The 22,219-nt window shown below is 35.5% G+C and overlaps 1 protein-coding gene across 1 annotated transcript; it reads right to left on the reverse strand.

Annotated features, from left to right (window-relative positions):
- Positions 1 to 983: 983 nt before the first annotated feature.
- LOC129236210 (doublesex- and mab-3-related transcription factor A2) lies at positions 984 to 20,849 on the reverse strand. The gene is made up of 4 exons (XM_054870456.1): positions 20,703 to 20,849; positions 11,969 to 12,142; positions 11,083 to 11,422; positions 984 to 1,951 (listed from the first exon to the last, which is right to left on the reverse strand). Exons 1-4 carry the CDS (start codon positions 20,847 to 20,849, stop codon positions 984 to 986), a joined length of 1,629 nt encoding a protein of 542 aa, XP_054726431.1.
- Positions 20,850 to 22,219: the final 1,370 nt, after the last annotated feature.

Consider the following 22,219-nt stretch of genomic DNA (forward strand, 5'->3'; position numbering starts at 1 on the left):
TTTCTGTGTCTTTATTCGGCATTATCAAAAATGCGCTCGAAATGCTTGGAAGCCCCACAGCTTGAAAGTCTGGAGGCTATTTCAAAAATATATCCTCCTTTGCTGCTTAGGTTTGCTAAGAGCATTGACATTCTACGTGGTGTCTACTTTAAATCTTAATGGAGGTTTGTCGCCATCTGGTATCGCTGGGACCAATAGGTCTATTGGTGGCTTAATGCCAGCCGGGTTAACCTAACCTAACCTACTTTGGGCAAAAAGGTATGCTCGCGTTGGATCGCACACAATTTATAAAAAATCCAGGAAACGCGATTGGACAAAGTACTACAAAGATTGGTTCAAACGAACGCAAAACTGTGTTGATCATCATGGAGAATAATTAAAAAATATATAATTAAAAAAAGTAAACAATTTAATAAAAAACAATTATATCATTTTCAACCCTCAATTCTAATTTTTCCATGGTTGATCCAGAAATATAAATAACCACCCTCGTATGAGCAAAGTTATGTAAATACTGTATAATGCATAAAACTGTATATCCCTCCATTTGTGTAAAAACATCACCACTCACACCACAAAAAGGAACAGGAGCTCGGCCAAAGACCCAATAAAGGGTTTAAAAAAAGTAATAAAAATTTTAAATAAATACCAAAAATATTCTACCGAAAACTCGAAATACATATGCAAAAAATTTTACTCACAATTACTTCATTATTTTTCAATAAGCTATTGCACATAGCTACCAACTAAAAACAAATACACTTTCCTGCAAAAAACCACACGGGAATGGCAACATTTTTGGTGTCCACATTTTCATGTTCGCAACTGTTTGTTGATAATTTGCTATTTACAAAGAAAAAATATGCACAATCACTCCTCTAAAATTACGCAGAGTATAAGGAAGAAATCTCCATTTCCCGCTAAACATACGGCCTGAACATGCAACGTGCCACGTCCAAACGACTCACCGTCCAACAAGTTTTTCAATCTTGCGAATCGCCGGCGTTGCTATTGCGATCCATCGACGTACCACCATTTGACTCTGCCTGATCGATAACATCGGGTGGCAGCACGCCGGGCAGATAAGCAGCACCAGCGTAGGGCCCGGCAAGGAAACGCTTCGCATGCGCCTGCATGAAGGGCGGGTAACGATGTGTGGGCGAGCCAAAAACTGCGGCGGGTGGCACTAGCGGCGAGAAGGCCGACTTGAGCGGGAAGGGTGGCGATGGCGGCACATTGGGTGGCGATGCTGCGGCCGATGCAGCAGCTGCTGCCACTGCCGCTGAGGCGAGCGCCTGCGTCATATCCTCGCCGGAGAGCATTGCCTCCATGGCTTGGAGTACATCGCCGCGATAGCGCGCCAGCAGCTGCTCAACATCACTGCGACGACGATTGGGAAAAACGCGTAGCAGTACATCGACGGGTGAACGTTGTTGCTGTTGTGTCGCCTGCATTTGCTGCTGAACGACAGCCAGTGGCAGCGCATGTTGCTGTTGTTGCTGCTGCTGTGAATGATGTTGATGTTGATGATGCTGATGCTGGTGCTGATGATGTTGTGCATGTGGTGAATGTTGATTGTGTGGATGTACGCCGACGGCAGCAGCGGCGGCGGCAGCAGGCATGGCAGCAGCAAGGAACTGCGGGTGGTGATATGGAATGAAACCTTGTGCTGCGCCATTATTGAAAGTGCGCAGCAAATGTAAGTTGTCAGTGGGCGTGTTTGGCGGCGATGTTGAATCTTCCTTTTTGAGACTGAGATTTTCGGGTGTTGCTTCATCGGGCGCAGAGTCAACATCGAGATCGGACTCGGGTGAGCTGGGTGGTCCGGTGCGTGTGGGTGATAGATTGCCGCTGTCATTGTAGTTGCGACCCTTCATACGGGGACTGCTGGGCGAGGACTCAGAACCGGTGTCTTGATCGGTCTCGTTAGAGAGACGAGCACGCTTAGAGCCTGTGGGGTGGAAAGAAAATAAATAAAATCTAAATGAATGAATGAATGCTTGCTTTGTGAAAAGAACTCTTTAGAGAAAAGACATTTTTAATCTGTGTGAACTTTCTATCGTCGAAAGGCTCGTGTTTGAGTTGCAGATGAAAAGGTAAAGTGGGTGTAATGATGACAAAATTATCGGTTCACATATAATATTATAGCTATAGATAGTTCTAGAACTGAGAAAAGTGTTGGCCCGACAGTATTCTGCTTTAATTGGAGTCTTAAAAGTTTCGTCGAACTCCGCAGAAGCTAGCTTCTAGGAAAGCGACAGAGCTTGCGCTGACAATCAACACCCTTAGTAGCGAGTAAGTTTTTATAAGTAAATATATGTAGTATCAGGTGGTCATAAAAGCAGATATCGTTTTTTAGTATTATATAAAGAAATCTAAGAAAGTTTGGCAAGGTCCCGAATCGTACACTTTTATTGAGTTCCGAGACGCAGAAGTAGCAACTAAAGCGCTGACGAACTACACAAAGAAGAACTCCATATCTACTGAACGTATAGGAACTAGACAAGACTCATTAAATTTCTATTACCTGTCAAAAGAGAGGGCCCAAGGCTTCTGAGTAAGACGTGGTTTTGCTTGTGCTCTTAGGTGTTAGTTTTTTTTTTTTTTGCGAAATTTGCCGGTGTGTGTCTTCTCCCAGTTGTTCCTGTTGCTGACATATCTATGTGTTGATTCACCTGAGCATATCAGCTCTTTTCTCTCACGAATATTTTAAAAGATGCATACAAATGTCATCAACGAAAAAAGATCGTTGGATATTTCTCTCACAACTGCATTAGCTATGTTGATAAAAATGGACGCAAAAATGGAAGAGCTGAGAGACTCAATCATCCAACAATTGACTGCACTAATGGTTACATTCGAAGAGAGGGTAATGCAGAAGATTGGCGAGCAGGCTGCTGAAAGGGTAAATTTCAACCTGACGATAACGGACATTGAGAAAAAAGTGACTGCTGGCGAGAGCAGATTCAAATACATGTGTTTTGGCTCTTCGCAGTAAACTAGCCTCTGCTTAGCCTCAGCTCGGTGTTCTTGAAAGCAGCGCAGTTTCAGCAGCTGTAATTATCTATTAACGGGATCCTTCTAGCAACTGATGAGTGTTTGCCAGAAGTCTTCGGGAAAATTTGTGGTGTAGCTCAGCACGAACCTCCGCCTTTGCGTGATACTTTTCGGTTGCGTAGTGCAAAATGCAATGCGTATTGCAAACGCAACAACAACTGCCCTATTGTTAGAAAGCTTTTCTCTGTACACGATCGCAATCAAATCTTAAAATCTATTGCTGGAAATCCAAAAAGAGATCGCTTGCGCTCTCTGACGTTTGGTTGCCGGTATACGGTTCAATTATTGTGCATGAGAGCCTGCCGAAATTGCTGCGTGAAGTAATGTCGTATGCCTCAGAGCTTAGGTGAAGAAACAGTTAGCGTCGGCATTCTCTATCCGTGGCAAAATGTTTGTGCGGCCGAAACCAAATGGGGGAGGAGACTTAGGAGGACTTACTTTGTATTTGTCCAGCACTCGGTAGACTTAGACTGAGACTATCAAGTCAAGAACAGCTAAAAAGTTTGGAACTAACCATCGACAAATTCATCAAAAGGACGGTAGTGTTCGCTGGTATCGTTCTTGTTTCTGAAAATTAAGATTCACCAGTCGAGAAAGACTTGATTGACCCGCCAGCTCAACTAACCACTCACATTGCTCGCTATTTGCAACGCTTTTTTACTTTACCTTCAATTGCCTGCTTCGATTTGAATTGATTTTAGGTCTTTGAAGTCCTAATAATTAACTTTATAAAATCTCATCATCAAATTACAGAAAATCTTACATTTTCTAAACCATGACACCACTTACAAAAACAAATTTGCATAAACCATAAAAAGTATTATAAATACAGAATCATTTCCTTTCTGTGCAACAGCCTCAGCAATCAATTTTTCACAATTTTCTTGAACGCATACCTTGGCAACTATTTTGAGCAGATATCTGATACCGCTTTGGTGCAGAAGTACAAACAAAGAGCGTAAAAAAATTGAAATATGTTCTGTGGTGCCCTACTGGTTGGCAAAAGAAAGTATCAAATTGAATTAGCGAAAAAAATTTAATCACGGGAACTGTAAACATTGAAATCTGTGCAGGGATGCAAAGCACACATACACACATACAAGCTCACACGGCACATACAACTCGTCTAACGCCACGCATAGCCAAAGATGGAGAGCAGGCAGGTGTTGGTCGCTTGGAAACGCGCAGAGTATTAACAAAAAAAATAGCAAACAGTCATTTGATATCTTCTACATTTTCCTAAACAATTTTTTATTTGTCTTCATAAGTTTTTTTTTGCTTCAATTGTTATTTTTGTGACTTTCTGCTGAAGGACTGAGGATGTGTAATTTAATTAAGTCATTCCGAGCGATGAATAAACGACCGGTGATTGGCAGGTGGGGAATTACTTTTTTTAGTATTTTTTTTGTAATTTGGTAATTGTGAAGGGTCTTTCAAAAGTGACGCGTAGATGCCACTGGTACCTTTCCATGTATGTCAGCTTTCAAATTTATAAGTAAAAAGATGTACAATTTTAAGCGATAGAACAGTGCGTTTAAGTTTTTCAAACTTATTATGAAAACCTGGCCTAGGCGCGTCGAAGTACAGGTGCTTCATCTAACTTATTATGAAAATAATCAACCTTTAAGAACGACATATCGCAAAATTCGTTCGTGATTTTTTGGTGGCAATAATCGCCCAAATGATTTGTTGAAAAAATTTGAAGAAACTTGTTCTGTCAAAGATAGAAAGAGAAAGAGAGAGAGTTAGAATATTGCTGCCGTCGTGCAAAGAGTTACTCAACAATCTTCAACGTCTCAACAATTAGGCATTGCGTGAATTGCCTGTTTGGCGGAAATTAGCCTGCGGAGGTGTTTCTGGGGGACACTCAAATGATGTCATATTTCACGTGTAATTGTTAAGGGGGAACATCACTGTGATCTTTCAAAAAAAATTGAGTTTTTTTTGCATTTTTTAAAGTAGATGTAGTAAAAAATATGTAAAAAAAATTTTAACTCAAAAGCTTGAAAATTGACGAATAAGTGCAGGTAGTGAGTTACAACGGCCAATGAAAACTTTAAACGCGTTTTTCTCAAAACAACTTTTCTGAACACGGTGACCTCGATTTCTCGGAAACTTATGAACCGATTTAAATTTTTTTTTTAATTTTTGTACATGTATTGGCTACAGTCGTTTTTAAAAATCCCACAAATTAATATTTTTTCAAGCCTTTCGAAAACAAAAAAGGGTAAAAACATAAACAGCTAACTAATATTAATAACAATTGTAATTTTTAATATTTTATAATAAAAATTTGTGTTAGTGTAGTTGAATATATGCTAAATAAATTATAATTTCTCCGATCCTCAAATAATCATCCTTACTTCACTTAATTTTCACGCGTTCACAGTGGTGTTCCCGCTTAAATGCCATATTTTGAATAAAAATAGTGAAACCTGAAAGAATCTACATTTTTACATGCTTTATTTTATAACAACTTCTAGACGCGTATTTTGAAAAACCCTTCATTAGAGTAGAAATGAGTTCCTCCGGTTTACTTTTGCATTTTTTTGCTCACAAAGGACTATTAAAAGGGTGCTCTCATAGTTCGTTTTAAATCAAACCTTTGTTTTAGTACGTACTGCTATTTCGAGTTCAAAACACCGTATTGACTCTGTATGCGAATGGAGCACAACGTTCCGAAATATTGAAAAATTTCTTCTGAGCAGTTGAAACTGTGTGATTTAACTAGAAATTGTAGTCGAAATGTTTACTAATCCCACCTTAAACTACATATTTGTTATATTATGGGGTCAGGGATAGACAGAATTTTCGAAAAATTGATTTTTTTTGCTTAAATTTTCTTGAAGTATAATATCTGAAAAATATTGTGTGAAAATTTGAAGTGAGTCCGACTGTTTCGGATAACAGGGTAGAATGAGGGTTAGAATGCTACGGTAAGAGAGTAGAACGCTACGTAGGCAACAGCAAATCGATATTTTGGAAGCTTCTATGGCTAAGGCTGAAGAGCTATTATATAGCCCAGTAATAGATGGCACAGTGTAAGCAATTAAATAATTCGTATAACTCTACATAAACCGATAGCCAAACTTTAAATTCGTTTTTTGAACTGGTGATCACTGTAACTTAAAAACCGCTTGGTGGATTTCAATAAAATTTATACTGCTTTTGAAAAACATAAAAAACTCGTGTCTGATCAAAGGACTTTTCTTTTTCAAAAATTTCGTTTGAAAATCTTTATTTTTTCGTGCCTCTGGCTACCCCTAACTTCTTAAATGTTCCATACAAGACACTACTAAGCACTTTTGACACTGCGGTGTTTGTACCTACAACAAAGAGCAGGTTTTTGGTCGGCAGTTACTTAGTTACTTAATTATTACTAACTTATAGGTAATTGATTTAAGAGAGAAATAGATATAACTCCACAATGCAAGGGGAAAGTACATATATTTTCTTGACACTGAAGCGAAAATGAGTACTTCGCTAAGCACTTTAGTAATTATTCTTAATGATTATATAACCAGTTATTTGATACTCAGCCGTCTTGAGGGGTATGTACATAACTTTAAGCAGAAGGTGCACAGAATTGGAGCAGTACATTACAACACAGGCTACCTTCGTGTTCAGCCACCTCGCTCAACCAAGAATAGAGCGTAGCAGAGGCATGTTAGTCAGCTGTTTTTATATTTTTGCTGGCATTGGATTCTGCCGTTCTAGCGATGCGAATTGGTACCTTTGGACTTGTTTTATAAAGAGCCGGTAAACATCGATGTTAGGCTTACAGACACTTAAACACCTTGGCCTGTAGTTAAAGACTTACTTTTAAACATATTTAAACTTGAAAGCAAATCCCAGACTTTAGACACAAATAGACATTATAAAACTAGCTTTCACCTAAAATCATAGTCAGCAACAGAGTCACTTAAAAGAAATGAAAAAAGTAACCAATGAGTATTTTAGTAACTATACTACATCTTGTACCGACTGCTCTTTATTTACATATTTGAGTAGCTGAAGTAAAAAACTCATTTCTGTTATTTACTACATAGGCGGTTCTAGGTTCATCAGTTTTAAGAATTTTTATTAAACATTGAGATATTGCTTTATCAAAGCTTTATTGGGCATATAAATTTTCGACCCCTTGTGCAAAAGGCTCGCTGAGCTCCTTATTTTGTGTTTATTTTTCTGGTGGCGATTCCATCATCATTCCAAGCTTAAAACGTGGTTTTAGAGATAAAAGATGGTTTTAGTCTTAAAATTTTAATGTGTTTCTTTTAAAACATAGTTTCAGTTGCTAAAACTGCTTTTAATTTGTGCAAATATGTTTATAAGATTAATTCCTGTACGTGCTACCGAGGTGTACTTTCGCTAATAAATCGTAACTCCTCGGAAAATATTGCAGTGTGTTTTTAACAGTATTTTCGAAAAGGCAGTGTTGCCTCACCCTTTGGTTAAGACTCAAAATATGTCATGACGTCGATACTAAGAGTTTAATATATATAAATATAAGAACATTTAACTTCTAGTTGGAGCATAGGGCGTCAAGAACTCCTCTTCGTCATCGAACACGGTTTTATGCTAGAGCTCTAAGTTCGGTCAAAAACCGGATTTCCACCTCCGTTTAACGGCGCCAGGTGGAAATTTTGTTACATACAGGAGTTCTGGGCGTTTCAGACCTCGCTTGTGGAGGCGTTTTCATATAGTTACATTAATTTATTTTTTGAGGCATAAGTGGCGTATGCGGCAGCGCCTGAAAACTGGTATGACGTTCTAGCTTTATAGCGCCATGTAATAAGAAGAAACATTCATGCAAAACCGTCTTTCCATCCAACAATTTGTATAGCGTCAGTATGTATTTTTCTAAATCATTTATATTCACTTATTCAAAATGCCGATAGTCAGTCAATAGTTTTGTAATTTACCGAGGGTTTTTCGTTTTTCTTTTCTAAAGCTTGAAAGCTATCGTTTTTTCGTGGTTACTTGGCGTTTACCATTTCTAAATCGCCTGTCGTGAAATGAGCGAATACTTTTTATAATAGTCAGAAATGGGCAAATAAAAATTATTATAACACATACATTTTAACTTATTTTCTCATATATGAAAAAATCGACACTTCCCCTTACTATCGGGTGTTCTTTTTAAGAGCTTGAGAACTTAAAATATAATAATAAGCAGAAATATTATTGGAATCTGGTAGATAATATAATGGCATTCATTTTTTGAATGTGATATCCGGCATATGTCCATTTGATCAGTTCAATTTTTGACTACTTTTTTCTATTAAAGCCAATAGATACGGCTGTATGGCGTAATGGTGGCTTGAATTATGCAATAAATAAATGGTTAAGCGCGCTGTATGGCAAGTTGCGCCGTCTTGTTGGAACCAAATGTTATCGATGTTTAGCTGGTTATTTTGAAAACAAAAATTCGAAAGAAATAAGAACCAATGATGCCGCCAGTGCTCTATGAACAGACAAATTTATTTATTTATTTTGTTTTCAAAGTAAATTTCCACAATTTGAAAGCGACACACGATTCATGACGAGTTGCCAAACCTTACTAAATAGAAAGGTTAACCCAGTTTGTCATTTTCAGCTGCCATACCGTAGTTATCGATTAAAAAAATTATCCTATCTCTATAAAATTATATTATATAAACATGTGGGTATCAAATGAAAGCATAATGTCAAAACACGACAAAAAATATGAAAAATGCCCTTTTGAAAATTGCGTTCCTCAATATCCAGCAGTTTTCAACTATTGGTTATTCATGGAGGTACATTGATTAACAACAGTCAAATAAGTCAAGTTGATATTGTGAAATGTATTAGTTAATTTATGATCGTGAAAATGGTAAATAATGATCTTTATCACAAATTTTTTTGGAACAATTCGCATGAAAACTTTCAAGGCTTTGAAGGACGAAAGTTTCTATATACATTTTTTGGTTACCCCTGTCATTAAAAAAATTTGTATACATTTTTTTTGAGGTCTATCGATATTTTGAAGTTCTCTCCTAACATTCTTTTTTCATTTGATAACCAAATTTTGTTTTTCTTATTCACTCCACTCGGGAGCCCTGAGGCCCTATCTCAGTCTTGCATTGGTTTCGTTAATCTATTTTTGCTTTCTGGCAGGGTAGGTGATTAGCTTGTCGCTACCAGTCCTAAGTAGTGGGAGTGTCCACCTGTTGTTGCTTAGGAAAACTGTTTAGGCGCCATCTGTGTTTCACATTTTTCTGTCAGAAGGATCTCTTAAATGGTTGAGGACTTCGCTAAGTTTTGGTGCCCGCTTCCTCTTGCTGACGCCACTGATGCAATGTGTAACTGTGTATTTTTCTTTGTGTTTTCTTGTTTTAGCAGCCACAATGCAAGTAACGCGCTGGCTTTTTGTTGTGGGGTAGGGATTGGAAGTATACGGTTTTTGGAGTTGAGTGAGAATGAATTTTTGTTTTTTTGTTTAGAAACTAGGAAAATAGGTAAGTGTGGAAAAGTGCGAGGACCGTCACTTACGTGGGATTCGAACCCACAACCTCTGGGATGGCAGACTAGTGTACTTACGCTAGACTACCGAGGCCGCATGATACCCATATATCTACCATATAACTTGTAGAATTAGGGTAATTTTTTCAACGCTGAGACCTAACTGGAACTTTCGAGTCCTTAAGAAGAAATCGGGACGGGAAAGTGAAAGTCAAAAAACACAGATTTACTATTATTGACGATACTATTGCCCACATGTGGGAAGTACTGTTGCACAGTGTAATTATAGATTTCAACTTAACAAGTGGTGAGAAGATTGGCGAAAACTTACGACGCTTGCTTGGTTGGCAATTGGGTGTCTTAGGCTGGACTGAAAGTGGTCTCAAGAAGGTCTCCATATTTTCAACTTTTATTCTTAACGTGCTGTAGTCAGTAGCCTTTTTCTAAGAAAATTGGGATGCTGCCTTTCGTTTTTCTGCAAAGACACAATGGATTTGGGGCTCGAAATCAATTGCCTTGGTTGTCTAAAAGTAATGCACTTGCTATATTATTTTATTTATTATATCTTTACAGCAGTTCTTCAACTCAAGAATCCCAACCAAAGTATCATAGCACTCTTATTATTTAAATTCGATTATCTTTTAGTAAGCGACAACAATTTCTGAAATTCTTTCTTAATTCACTTGCTTTTGTATGTTTAACGAAATTCTAAAATTTATTTGTTTACAAAGTTATTGAAACAGTTTACTCTATTAAAACTGTCCATCATTGCACAATAAGACACCTTAGCCTACAGCGCAGGGTTTCAAGATAAAATCCTTCCTTGGTGATATGATTGAATGAGTAACTTAGTACCAGCCCCCCGTTTCAATCTAGTAAACCTTCGAATGCAGTTCTGTTATAAAAAATTCACTCCAGGAAATCTTACACGTATTAGTACAAACAAATTTATATTAAGTTGTGTTTTTCCTAGCTTAGTACAACTGCGCTGCGAAAATGGGTTAGACTCCGTTAAACGAAATGTGCAAATTTTCTGACCTTCTTTGTCAACTCATGCAAAAGAGCCAACAAACAAACCTCCACACTTTGCCAAATTTTGCCACAATTCGTATTCCATGTGTAGGTAAAACCTCTTAAGGCAGCGCCCACACTCATTGCTTGCTCTAGCTCACACACACACACACACAATTATACGTGCATACATTCGCCTACTCGAATAAGCACTCATTGCATCGTTGCACTTCCGTCAACGCACACTGAGCGTTCAAGCGTTTTCATTATTTCAAATAAACGTTTGCTGTAATTTTTCCGCACTCTTAACGGTGTTCTTGCGCGGAAGTCGCCAAAGTGCGCGCAAACACACTTCACCGCTTAAGTACAACAATAGCAGCAACATAGAACAGCAAGCAGAACAACAAAGTGTCTCAAAATGTGCAACATTGCACGCCATTCACTACAATTTTCTCCTGCCACCTCTCCATCTTTTTCCCCCCTCATCATCGCTGACACTCTTTACGAGTACATCTTCACATCGCAACTCACCTGGACTCTCCACTTCGTTGCTGCGATCAGGAGAATAGCCCATCGAAAGACGTTCCGAAGAGCGCATTCGCACATCTGTATCTGATTCATTGCCATTGTATTGCATGCGTTGACCGTTGCTGGTGTCCAAGCCGTCGCTGGGCGGTGAGGGAATGCCGGGATGAAAGGCTGCGGCGGCATTTGTCAACGGCGGCGGAGGGCTGTGCTGATTTGGTGGAACGCCACCGCCGCCGCCTCCGCCTTCAACGCCATTCTGTTGCCCAGGTGGCACATTAGTGTAGAGTAGACCCAATTCGCGTGCCTCGTTCTCCTCTTGCGCTTGTTGGCGACGCAGCGCGACCTGAAGTAGAGCGTAGAGAAGGAGAATAGTTGAGATTTTAGATTTATTTGTGATGAAGAAATATCAGAAGGTACAATATATATAGGTTGAGAGTAATAGAGAGCTAAGCTACATAGATTCACACCCATTGGCAGGGCACAGAACGGCGCGAGACAGCACAGAAAGTGAGACATTTTGCTACGTTATTTATTTGGCATATTCGCAAGCGTATGCGGATATCTCCAAAGTGAAGAAACATTAAAGAAACTCATCGAATTGGAGTTTTGTGCTCGACCAAATAAATACTTTTTGTTATTTTCTTATTTGTATTGTCTGGTAATTTAAAAAGTGAAGTAGAATTTCCTTAAAATCTTTATATTTTATATTTATATAATATTTTAACTATTTTGAAAAAAAAAAGATTTGAATATTTTCTTCACTTAGTTTAAGATTTTTTATTATTAATTTTGGTTTTTTCCATTTCTTGTATGCTTCCTTTGCACTCCGCTGCCGCTGAGTGCGAATTATGATTTTCTTTTTTAATTTTTGTTGTTACATTTCATTTACTTGATAGCAGTTTCTAAAGTATTGTAACGCATCGTTCCGTGCTGTTAGTTGTGAATCGACCTTAATGCGTACCTGTGCGGCCATGACGCGTTGTCGTTCGGCAATCAAAGTGCATTTCGCACAAACACAATCTCGCCAACGGCAATAACGTTTGTGTCCTTTCAAGGCGCTAACCTGTGGGAGGAAAAATAATATTAGTAATGACTTGAAATGAAAATTTATATATGTATATATGAATAAATTCTTTCATATAATCTATCATATTTATTAATATCTCATACATATATTTTATATTATTTTTTTTTACGAATATATCAAATAAGTTTGCATTTTAAAATCTATAAGCCTCTATTGCCTAAGATCTGTGAATGCCAAAAAATCATGCAAGAGTAATGTTTGAAAATTCTTAAAAATTACAATAGAAGTTCTGAGTTTATAGTTTCAATTCTAATACCGCTACAGCCGTAATTTTGATTATTATATTTCCTTCTGAACGTGACCGGTCTAAGTACCGAAAAGTTCGCAGATGTAAGTGTTTTTGCTCAAAATGAGCCAAATCAGCGTTTCCACTATTCACTGGATATTGGAATTTCTCACGGATTACCATACATTTTATACGAGTATATACAAGGTGGCGCAAAATTAATCACCCCATCGGAAGGTTTATAATTTTAGCAAATGGATGTGCGTAAGTCATATTTCTCACTTTTGAACTATGTAGACAGCTGAATAGACTAACAATAGCGCGCGTAAGGGCCAAAATAAAGATGTCCACCACTTAAAAACATACTTTTTTATTTAGTAAAAAGGTTATTCAAAAACATAGTCATTTTTAACTGTGAGAACTGGGTTAAAATGTTATTGATGATGATATGTATTAATTGACTTTTCCTTTAACTAAAAACAGCAAAAAAGTCAGACTTTTGAAACAAAAAGTACAACAATGACGTATTTTAAAATATATGTTTTTAAATAAACTTTAAAGTCGAATATCTCCAAAACGGTTGAATTTAGGAATACCCTATGACCAGAAAGTACCGGGAATGTTTAAATAAAAATAAACAGAGCTAAGTTCCAGGCAAATTTATTTTATCTCCTTCAAAATATGGCCCGTCTGAAGCGACACACATGTGCCAACGTTTAACCCAGTCCTCCATGCACCCCTGACAGGCCGATGAAGAGATGGACTTCAGCTCCTTGATCTCCTCTAACGACTGAAATCTCCTTTCACGAAGTGGTAATTTCAACTGGGGAAACAAAAAGAAGTCGCACGGGCCATATCAGGTGAATACGGTGCTTGCACGATGGTATTTTCTTGGTGTTTGGTCAAATAATCCAGCACAATTTGGGCTCGGTTCGATGTCGCGTTATCGTCATGCAAAATCCAAGAATTGTTTGGCCATCCATTTCCGGCCGTTTGCGACGTGCAGCATCTCTCAAATGCTTCAAAACGGATAAATAATATTCTTACAGTCCTACCAACATAAGAAGAAAAATATGGACCGATTCCCATGTGCGCGGTTTGTTTCATTTAAACATTTCCAGTACTTTTTCATTATGCCTCGGTCATCTGGAGTTCGAGTATTCTTCCCATTCTCTTGGCATTCAAAGAGTTCAAAGCACGATTGTACGTTTTGCTCTTCAACCTTTACACTTTGATACTTAAGACCTTGCCACCCTACAGCGCTAGGTGCCTGCTTATCACTTGAGATCCGAAGACTTCTTCAAAGTTTAATGTTTATAAACGATATAATATCTGGTACCATTGACCATTCAGATCTTCTCGACCAAATCTACTCGGAGCACTTCACTCTTAGAATCCATTTTATGTTGAAGTTCCCAGATCTAATTACATAAATTTCGTCCTTCTGACAAGAGGTCTTGAAGAGTTTAATCGGCTTCTTAGAAGTATTGATCACTTATTGTGTCTTATTATTTGTCAATCGACCTATTTAATTTTAGTTCTTAAGTTTTTGTTAGTTTGCTTGTAAATCTAGTCAGTGAGGTCGTTACCATTGACTTAAATAAAAAATGAAGTCATATAATGTAGTCATATACATATATAATGAATGAGGAATAACCTAAATAGTAATGCCCTTAAGTATCTAAAAAGACCTTTGAAATGGAGGCACCTACAGTTGTTGCCGCCTCTGAATGATGGGTTGATATGAGGAGCTTTTCATGGCAGAAATACATCCGGAAGTTTTGCTATTACATGTCGAGGGGAGACCGCTTCTAGAAAAACCTTTTTCTATCATTTGGTGTTTCGTGCCCGGGGTTACAAATCTGGATGCTATCAAATGGTGGTTACGCACTAACCCATTTGGTTACATTCGGCAGTGCGTCTGCATTTTTCGATTAATTTCGTTAAATTACATTGGGCGCTAATTTTAAATAATTCTACTTAAATCGCATAATGCATATATATAATTTTGTAAATTTATATTTTTTTTAATTTAAAATGGTTTATTTTATTTATTACTAATTTAAGTAATTTTTTTTTTAATTCGAAAAGTTTTTTAATTTTAAATTTTTTATTTTATTTATTACTAATTAAATTTAAAATTTTTTTTATATAAACATTTTGTTTTTAATTTTTATTTTATTCATTACTAATTTAGTTTTCAAATTTTTTTATTTAAATCTTGTGTTTGATTTGAAATTTTTCATTTTATTTCATATCAATTTAATTTTAATTATTTTTTTTTTTAATTTGAAAAGTTTCTTTTTAATTTTGAAATTTCTTTGATGTTAAATTTTTTATTTTATTTATTATTAATTTAATTTAAAATTTTTTTTTGTATAAAATATTCTTTTTTTTTAATTTTAACTTTTTATTTCATTTATTACTAATTTAGTTTTCACATTTTTTTATTTAAAATTTGTTTAAATTTAAAATTTTTTATTTTATTTATTATTAATTTGATTTAAAAATTCTTTTAATATAAAATATTTTTTTTTAATTTTAAATTTTTATTTTATTTATTACTAATTTAATTTTCAAATTTTTTTCTTTAAACTTTATTTTTAAATTTAAAATTTTTTATTCTAGTTATTATTGATTTAATTCTAATTTTTTGTTTTTAATTTTTAATTTTTTTCTTTTTAATTTTAAAATTTCTTAGAAAAACAAGTATTTACTAAGTTTAATTATAATTTTTTTTTTGCTCCAGATACATTTTTCAAATAAATTTTTCTACCAAGAAATTTTAAAATTATATTTCCTAAACAGTAATAAAAATGTTCATATTATTTTATTCGTGTAATTTTCATAAAACTTTTGTTTACTCTGTACCATTCCTAGAAAAAATTGGCGAATGGATGTTTGCCAAAATATTTGCTAGGAAGGAAATGGATGTAGTTTCTGTTCGATTATATTATTCCAAGTGTTGTAACTGTCGACTTCAGTAATTTTGAAATTGTCCTTATTTTTAGGTAAAAAACAAACCGCATCTGGTTTTGTGGTTGTTGTCCTTGCCATTGTGGTGATAGTTGTTCTTATTTGTATTATTTTTCTTATTCTTAGCCTATCAGTCCTTGTCGCCGATATTACAATTTCTGACCAGTGACTATCAGTAAGGGAAAAGAATTTCGGCAAAGTACCTAATAGAAGTGTACGTGCCAATTATTTATTTTTATTTTTAACTATCAGTTAATCCTATGTTTAGGCTAAATGCGCTTTTTGATCTTGAAGCATTTTGAAATCATCGAAATTGTGTCTTTTAAATCGCCTTTAGTCACAAAATATCATTTATTATTTGTCGAATTATCAAATTACGTGAATCCTGAAAATTACTGGTGTTTTTATTGACCAATTTGGACGCTACCTTATAAGAAAACGGAGGATCCACTATTTTGTGGAGATTCGCCACTTTTTCATAAAGTCATCGCTTGCTCTCGATACAAGCTGATCAATATCAGCCGGAATTCATAAGTACAGCTACACGTACGCAGCTCTCTAATCGTGCATCACTCAGCCCGGATCAGTGGTAATTTTTGACTAATTTTATGCTTGGAATTATCATAATGATAATTGTATGAACAGAGACATAAATTGCTTTGCATTTTTCGTCTAATGTACTGTATCCACATCGATATTAAGGGGCTAGGAAAATATCTTCATGGAAACCGTTGTCTTCTCAGCATCTTAGCATGGACTACCATTTTATTATAATTAATTTTATAACAATATATTAAAATATCAAATCATTCAAAATCAAAATCAAATCGCTCATGCCATGGTTTGCTATAAAAACGGAAAATGGCTTTGATTTTAACTTTCGTGGTAAAAACAACAGGATTGTGTAATTTCTTTTCTAAAATTAGTGGACAGTAAAAATTTAGTCCACAAGTACAAAACATAAAAATTTAAATTGAAATTAGGAAAAAAAAATCAAATTTGGAACGATTCATCGCTACTTTATAGCTACCGTGCACGTTTATTACGAACTGGACCAAAAATGCTATCATCGTTAGATACCATAAGTCGGATACTGTTTTTTGTTTTTTTCTTGTTGAGCGAATGAGGGGGTTTAAAATGCCTAATGCATCGTCTAAGCTGCCATCGCCGCAGTAATGGTATGTCCGGGGACGTTTGGAACCGTCGCCCAACCTGAGACCGCTTTCCCATTCTTTATTATCAGAGTGGCGTTCCATTTTCCTCATGATAAGGTGAGGCTAAGCTTATACTATGTCAGCTATGTCCAGCTGGTCAGTGGGGTTTTATTCAAATTATTAACGGCTTCTATTGGGTTTTTCATTGTAACAAAGACTGTTTTTGGCTTTCTCGAATTGTGGCACATAAGGTGGCGCAAAATTAATCATCCTATAGGTAAATTTATAATTTGAATTTTAATAGCGAACTAGATAGCTGCAGTATACAAACAGACAAGCAATTGAGTGCGTAAAAGTCAAATAAAAATTACACGAGATCGACACTCTATCACCCGAAACTAATTGTCGCGAAACCGCAACAACAGCCTCGGATTAACAATCGAACCCAACGATACAGACCAACGCAAAAGTTAAAGGCCAATGTTTACAGACTTTCAACATGGAAGATAAAGAGCGGAACAGTGGTCCACCCAGGACTATCATACTAAGAAAGAAGAAGAATTAAATCACCTTATCTTTTTATAATGCCAGTATCCGAATATAAATCAAAGTTCCAGAATTTGCAAATAGTTCACAAAAATTTAACAAATCGTAAAAAAATTTTCATCAAAATGTTCTACTTTTTAAACTGAATTTTTAGAAACCTTTTGGGTATACAATTTAAGAGGCCTTCCAATTTTATTGCATGACGCTGAAAAATCGCGTTGATTTTTCACAATTTTATATTTATTTGCTTATGATATTAGTGAATATTTAAAAGCATTCCAAGAGAGACGAAGGTTTCATGTGCATCGAGTATGTTGATGTTGATTTCTTAGTTAGTAGTTCTCATATCTACTTAGGCGGTCTGAGGTTGATATAACAAAGATATACTGGCAACAGGGCCGTAGAGAGCATATACGGGTCCCGGGGGAAAATTGCAAATGCCGGCCTTTTCCAATTATTTCTAATTCATATAATTCGAATTACTCTCGAGTCTGGGCCCTTTGAGAAATCCGGGCCCTCCCTCTCGTCGGGGCTGACTGGCAACGTCCAGAGAAGTGTACACCACAGATTGATAAGTTTTGACTATTTATTTATTTACTTTTTAATTTCAATTATTTGTTTATAAAAATAAAATTCATACTACCACAAGAACCATATAAAGAAAAGTTCCGGACTTTGTATAAATTTTTTTTTTTTTTATAAAAATTCCGCAACTTTTCAGCAAAATTTTAAACTTTTTACGCAGAGTTTTTGGAAAAATTTCAGGTGTGCAGTTTTATAATATAGATCATTGAATTTTGCTACAATAATGAGGCAGTTTCAAGTAGGTCAAAAATCATACTGATTTTTAAGAATTTTTTTGGTCGTGATCGTATGCATTTTCTCCAATTACCACATTTTTTTATGTAGTAAATAGAAGTTTATGGGGGAAAAAATCCATTATTTATTGATAGATGGCTGTAGTGATTGATAAAGTAAAGTATAGATCAAACAGTTTAAAGTTTATGCTCATTGTCAAGGTGACATTTCACACTAGAAAAGTTCTTTTGCTGTTGTTTTTGCTCCATTCAGTTATGAGTTACAAGGTGGAGTTACAGGATAGTGGATTTATTTTTCCCCAAACTAATATATAGGTGAACTAGAAAGTAGGTTAAAGTTCTTTTACGAAAGCAGTAACCTACTTAAAGCAAGAACTAATTAAAATGTTTTAATAAAGTGCATAACTCGAAAAATTTATTTAGATTTGTTTAATTTTTTTTTTAATATAAACTACAAATTTTTGTCGGAGATTTGGGTGCTGAAAAATTAAAACGATTATAATGTTTTTAATAAAGTGCATAACTCGAATAATTTTATTTAGATTTGTTTGACTTTTTTTCAAAAAAAACTACAAATTTTTGTCGAAAATTTTGGGTGCTAAAAATTGAAAATGATTGCAATGTTTTAATAAAGTGCATAACTCGAATAATTTTATTTAGATTTGTTTGATTTTTTTTTATATAAATTACAAATTTTTGTGGAAAATTTGGGTGCCAAAAAATAAAACTGATTGAAATTTTTTGAAAAAAGTGCGTAACTCGAATAATTTTATTTTGGGTTGTTTGATTTTTTTTTAATATAAATTTCAATTTTTTGTCGAAATTTTGGGTGCTAAAAATTGAAAATGATTGCAATGTTTTTAATAAAGTGCATAACTCGAATAATTTTATTTAGACTTGTTTGACTTTTTTTTCAAAAAAAAACTACAAATTTTTGTCGAAAATTTGTGGGCTAAAAAATAAAACTGATTGCAATTTTTTAATAAAGTGCATAATCGGAAAAATTTTATTTAGGTTTGTTTGATTTTTTGTTTTTTAATATAAACTACAAATTATTGTCGTAAATTTTGAGTGCTAAAAAACTAAAATGATTGCAATATTTTAATGAAGTGCATAACTCGAATGATTTGATTAATTTTTGTGGAAAATTTGGGTGCTTAATCGGAAAAATTTTATTTAGGTATGTTTGATAATTTTTTTTTAATTTAAGCAAAAAATTTTTGTCTTAAAAAGTATGGTTGTCATAAAATAAAATGCATAATTAAGGGGTTCGTTTAAAAACAAAAAAAAATTGTGATGAAGGTGCGTTTATACAAGATGGTGCCACTTGAGCAACAACAACATTTGCATTTAAGAATTTTGAGGGTCCAAACAAATGTGAATAAATAAGCAAAAAACAATAAAAATCCGTAAAACAGAACATAAAAATTCCTTTCATACTCAAAATACCAAATCGCAAGAAAAAACCAAATAAGTTGCCCTACCGATATCACCTTGTATAGCTACGCCTTGGTTATAGGGTTATTTATTTATTTAGTTTTATTTATTTATTAAGCCAAAGATTCTTATAGGCTAAGTGGAAAGCAGAACAGAAAGTACAATTAAACTACTTACAATAAACATTCAAAAATTAATAGCTGTCAAATAGCTGATCTTTTGAAAATAAAAAATCTTTCTCAACAAATGTTAGAGATTTTATTAAACTATTTATTAAGGTTCTAGTAATAGGAGCATTCTGTGCATAAAGGGATTGAGAAAAAGCAACATAGAAAAACTACGACCTACGCAGGACTCTGACCGGAATATTAAAGAAAATCCTATCAAGAAGCACCGTACACTCAACAGCACCACGGATTAAGTCGAAAATGAAAGATAAAGATATAATTATTCTCCTGCTCTGCAATGATTTTAAGTTGATCAATAAGCAACGATCCAAGGATCCAAAAAGCGTAAATTACGCAACGAGGAATGTAAGAATACTTTTTGGATTCATTCAATTCTAGCAGCATGGCACGTTCATATAATACGAAGGCCAAATGACGGATGCCTACTCCAGTTTGAAGCGCACAAACGCCGTATACAAAAGCTTCAGCGTATGAGGGTCGGAGAAATCGGAGCTGTGACGCCTAACAAAAGCGAGTATGGCAAATGATTTGGCAAATAATTAAATTTTTATAACTAGTAAAAGTAAGCGGCGAATCAAATATTTCAAATGCCTTTTGTTAGCATTGCCAACTTTAGAAATCCGAAGAAAAATTGCAACGGCAATATTTATATATAAGGGACATAGCGAGGAATCATATCAAATGCCACTTCCTACTGGAGCTAAATTAGTTCATACTGGAGTCTTTTAATTGTCCTACTCGTAACCTTAGACGCAGCAATGTGTTCCATTTACCTTATCACAAGACCAATTATAGTCATAATGAACCACTTACACATTGATCAGACAGTCCAACCAATTTTGTAACAATTTAGCGAATTCTCCAACTCACGAGAGACTTTCAAGTCAAAACTTAAGCTGGAGATACACTTTTTGAATTGTGACTAATGCATTTCACTGTATTCTATTATACATAAGCTTTAGTATTTGTTATCTATTTGAGTTGTACTTTAATTAAAGAAAGAATGAAAAATTAAATAAAAAAAGAATAAATAAAAATATTATATTTAATTTGAATTTGCTAATCAAAACTTGTCACTTGGCTCACAAGGCTTGACTTTCAGGCGTTTTTAACCATCGGATCCCTTATACTATAAAATTATTATAAATCATTGTTTATAATTCTAATCTACAAAATGGTATAAGCACCCACCACTCCGTGATTGCGGCAACGCGCACACTTCGGTGTCCGCTGGTAGCGCTCAGAGGCGGCGCGTAGAAAAAAGGCGGGCGGCAAAGCACCTAAAACCGGATGTTGAGACATTAAGTTTTGCATGTCCACGCTGCTAGGTAGGCTCATGTTTTTCCGCCGACGGCTGAGCAATTCCAAAGCGTTTGCAACGGCAATTTTTATACGAATTTCGAACTGTTTACTAACGATTTACTGCGCTTTCGAAAAACTTTTAACAAGACATTATTTTATGAAAAACTGTTTAAGCATTTCGTTCACTGTTCGCTGCACCAGTTGCAGGTTTGCGTTTGGTTTAGTTATTTAAAAAATAAAGATTTTTTTTTTGTGTTTTGAAGCCCTTTCTTTACTTCAACATTCACATTTATGTTTGCATTGTTCAGTTTCTTTGTTTTCTCTTTTGTTCTATTAAATCACTTTGAATTTTTAATCGCTCACAAAGAACTACCCTTTACAATTCCGGTTTGTTGCATATCTCCGCGCGCTAACACCTTTTCAACGTTGTTACACGACGGATACTCAGTTGAAACTGAATCAACTTTGCCAAGCACCGTCAAAGCCCCCAGTCATCGAGTCCATCAGCAGCCAGCCAGCTTACCAACCAACCAACCAAGCAATCGCTGAGCCTTGCAGGCAAACACTCAGTCAACCAGTCAGTCCGCCGCCGCCATTCATACACACACACACACACACACGTACGCATGCACACAGTTACATTTAGCCAAAGGCAATGAAATGCAACACATACAACAATTGAATGCGTGCGTGCGAGCGAGTGAGCGAGCGAGCATTTGAATGAAGCGTTCGTGCCGAGGGTTGAAACTGAAACCGCTTACTCCTACCCTAAATTGTGGTCTCTGAAGTTTCTTTGGTAGTTACTCTGCAACAACCACCGCAACAGTAACAGCAGCAACAACAAAGCGCAGCAGTAACAACATAAATTGAGCAATGGCAACAGCAAAAGCAAAGGCAATACGACAGAAATAGCAGCAACGTTGGCATGGCATGGCATGGCAATTCTGCTAGCACAGCTGGCTGGCGGGCGGACGCGTAATTAAAAAAGTTTCCAAATTCGATTTTTGGGTACTGTATACAAAGTTGCTCACTCACTCGGCTGCGTCGCTGACGCCGCGCTTGCCTTGCATTTCACATATTTACATTTGCATGTAAAAATCCCGCACTATACAGTTACACTCACACATATGCATACACATGGCTAAGTATATGAGTAGATATGTAAATGGAAGAGTGATCATTTTTAACGTTGTTGCCTCTTATTTTCGTCGACGTTGGCGTTGTGGCACCGTGCATTTTATTTGTTCACCCTACAGCCATTCGATGAGGCTATAAACTGAATAGCAATTAATTGAGATTTTTTAATATAGAATTTTCTAATTGAGAAAGCGAATGAGAAACATACAATTTATAAGATGGAATGAAAAATATTTCCCGCGCAATTTTAAGGGGTTATATAAAGTTAT

This window comes from Anastrepha obliqua, chromosome 1 (assembly GCF_027943255.1).
Source record: "Anastrepha obliqua isolate idAnaObli1 chromosome 1, idAnaObli1_1.0, whole genome shotgun sequence".
NCBI classification, from domain to species: Eukaryota; Metazoa; Arthropoda; class Insecta; order Diptera; family Tephritidae; genus Anastrepha; species Anastrepha obliqua.

Coding starts and splice junctions, on each gene's coding strand:
- LOC129236210 (XM_054870456.1), bottom strand. CDS start 20,849: ATGAGCCTACCTAGCAGCGTGGACATGCAAAACTTAATGTCTCAACAT. Junction 11,423..11,968: donor ACTTTAGAAACTGCTATCAA/GTAAATGAAATG, acceptor GCTCTACTTCAG/GTCGCGCTGCGTCGCCAACA. Junction 1,952..11,082: donor CAACGAAGTGGAGAGTCCAG/GTGAGTTGCGAT, acceptor TCCACCCCACAG/GCTCTAAGCGTGCTCGTCTC.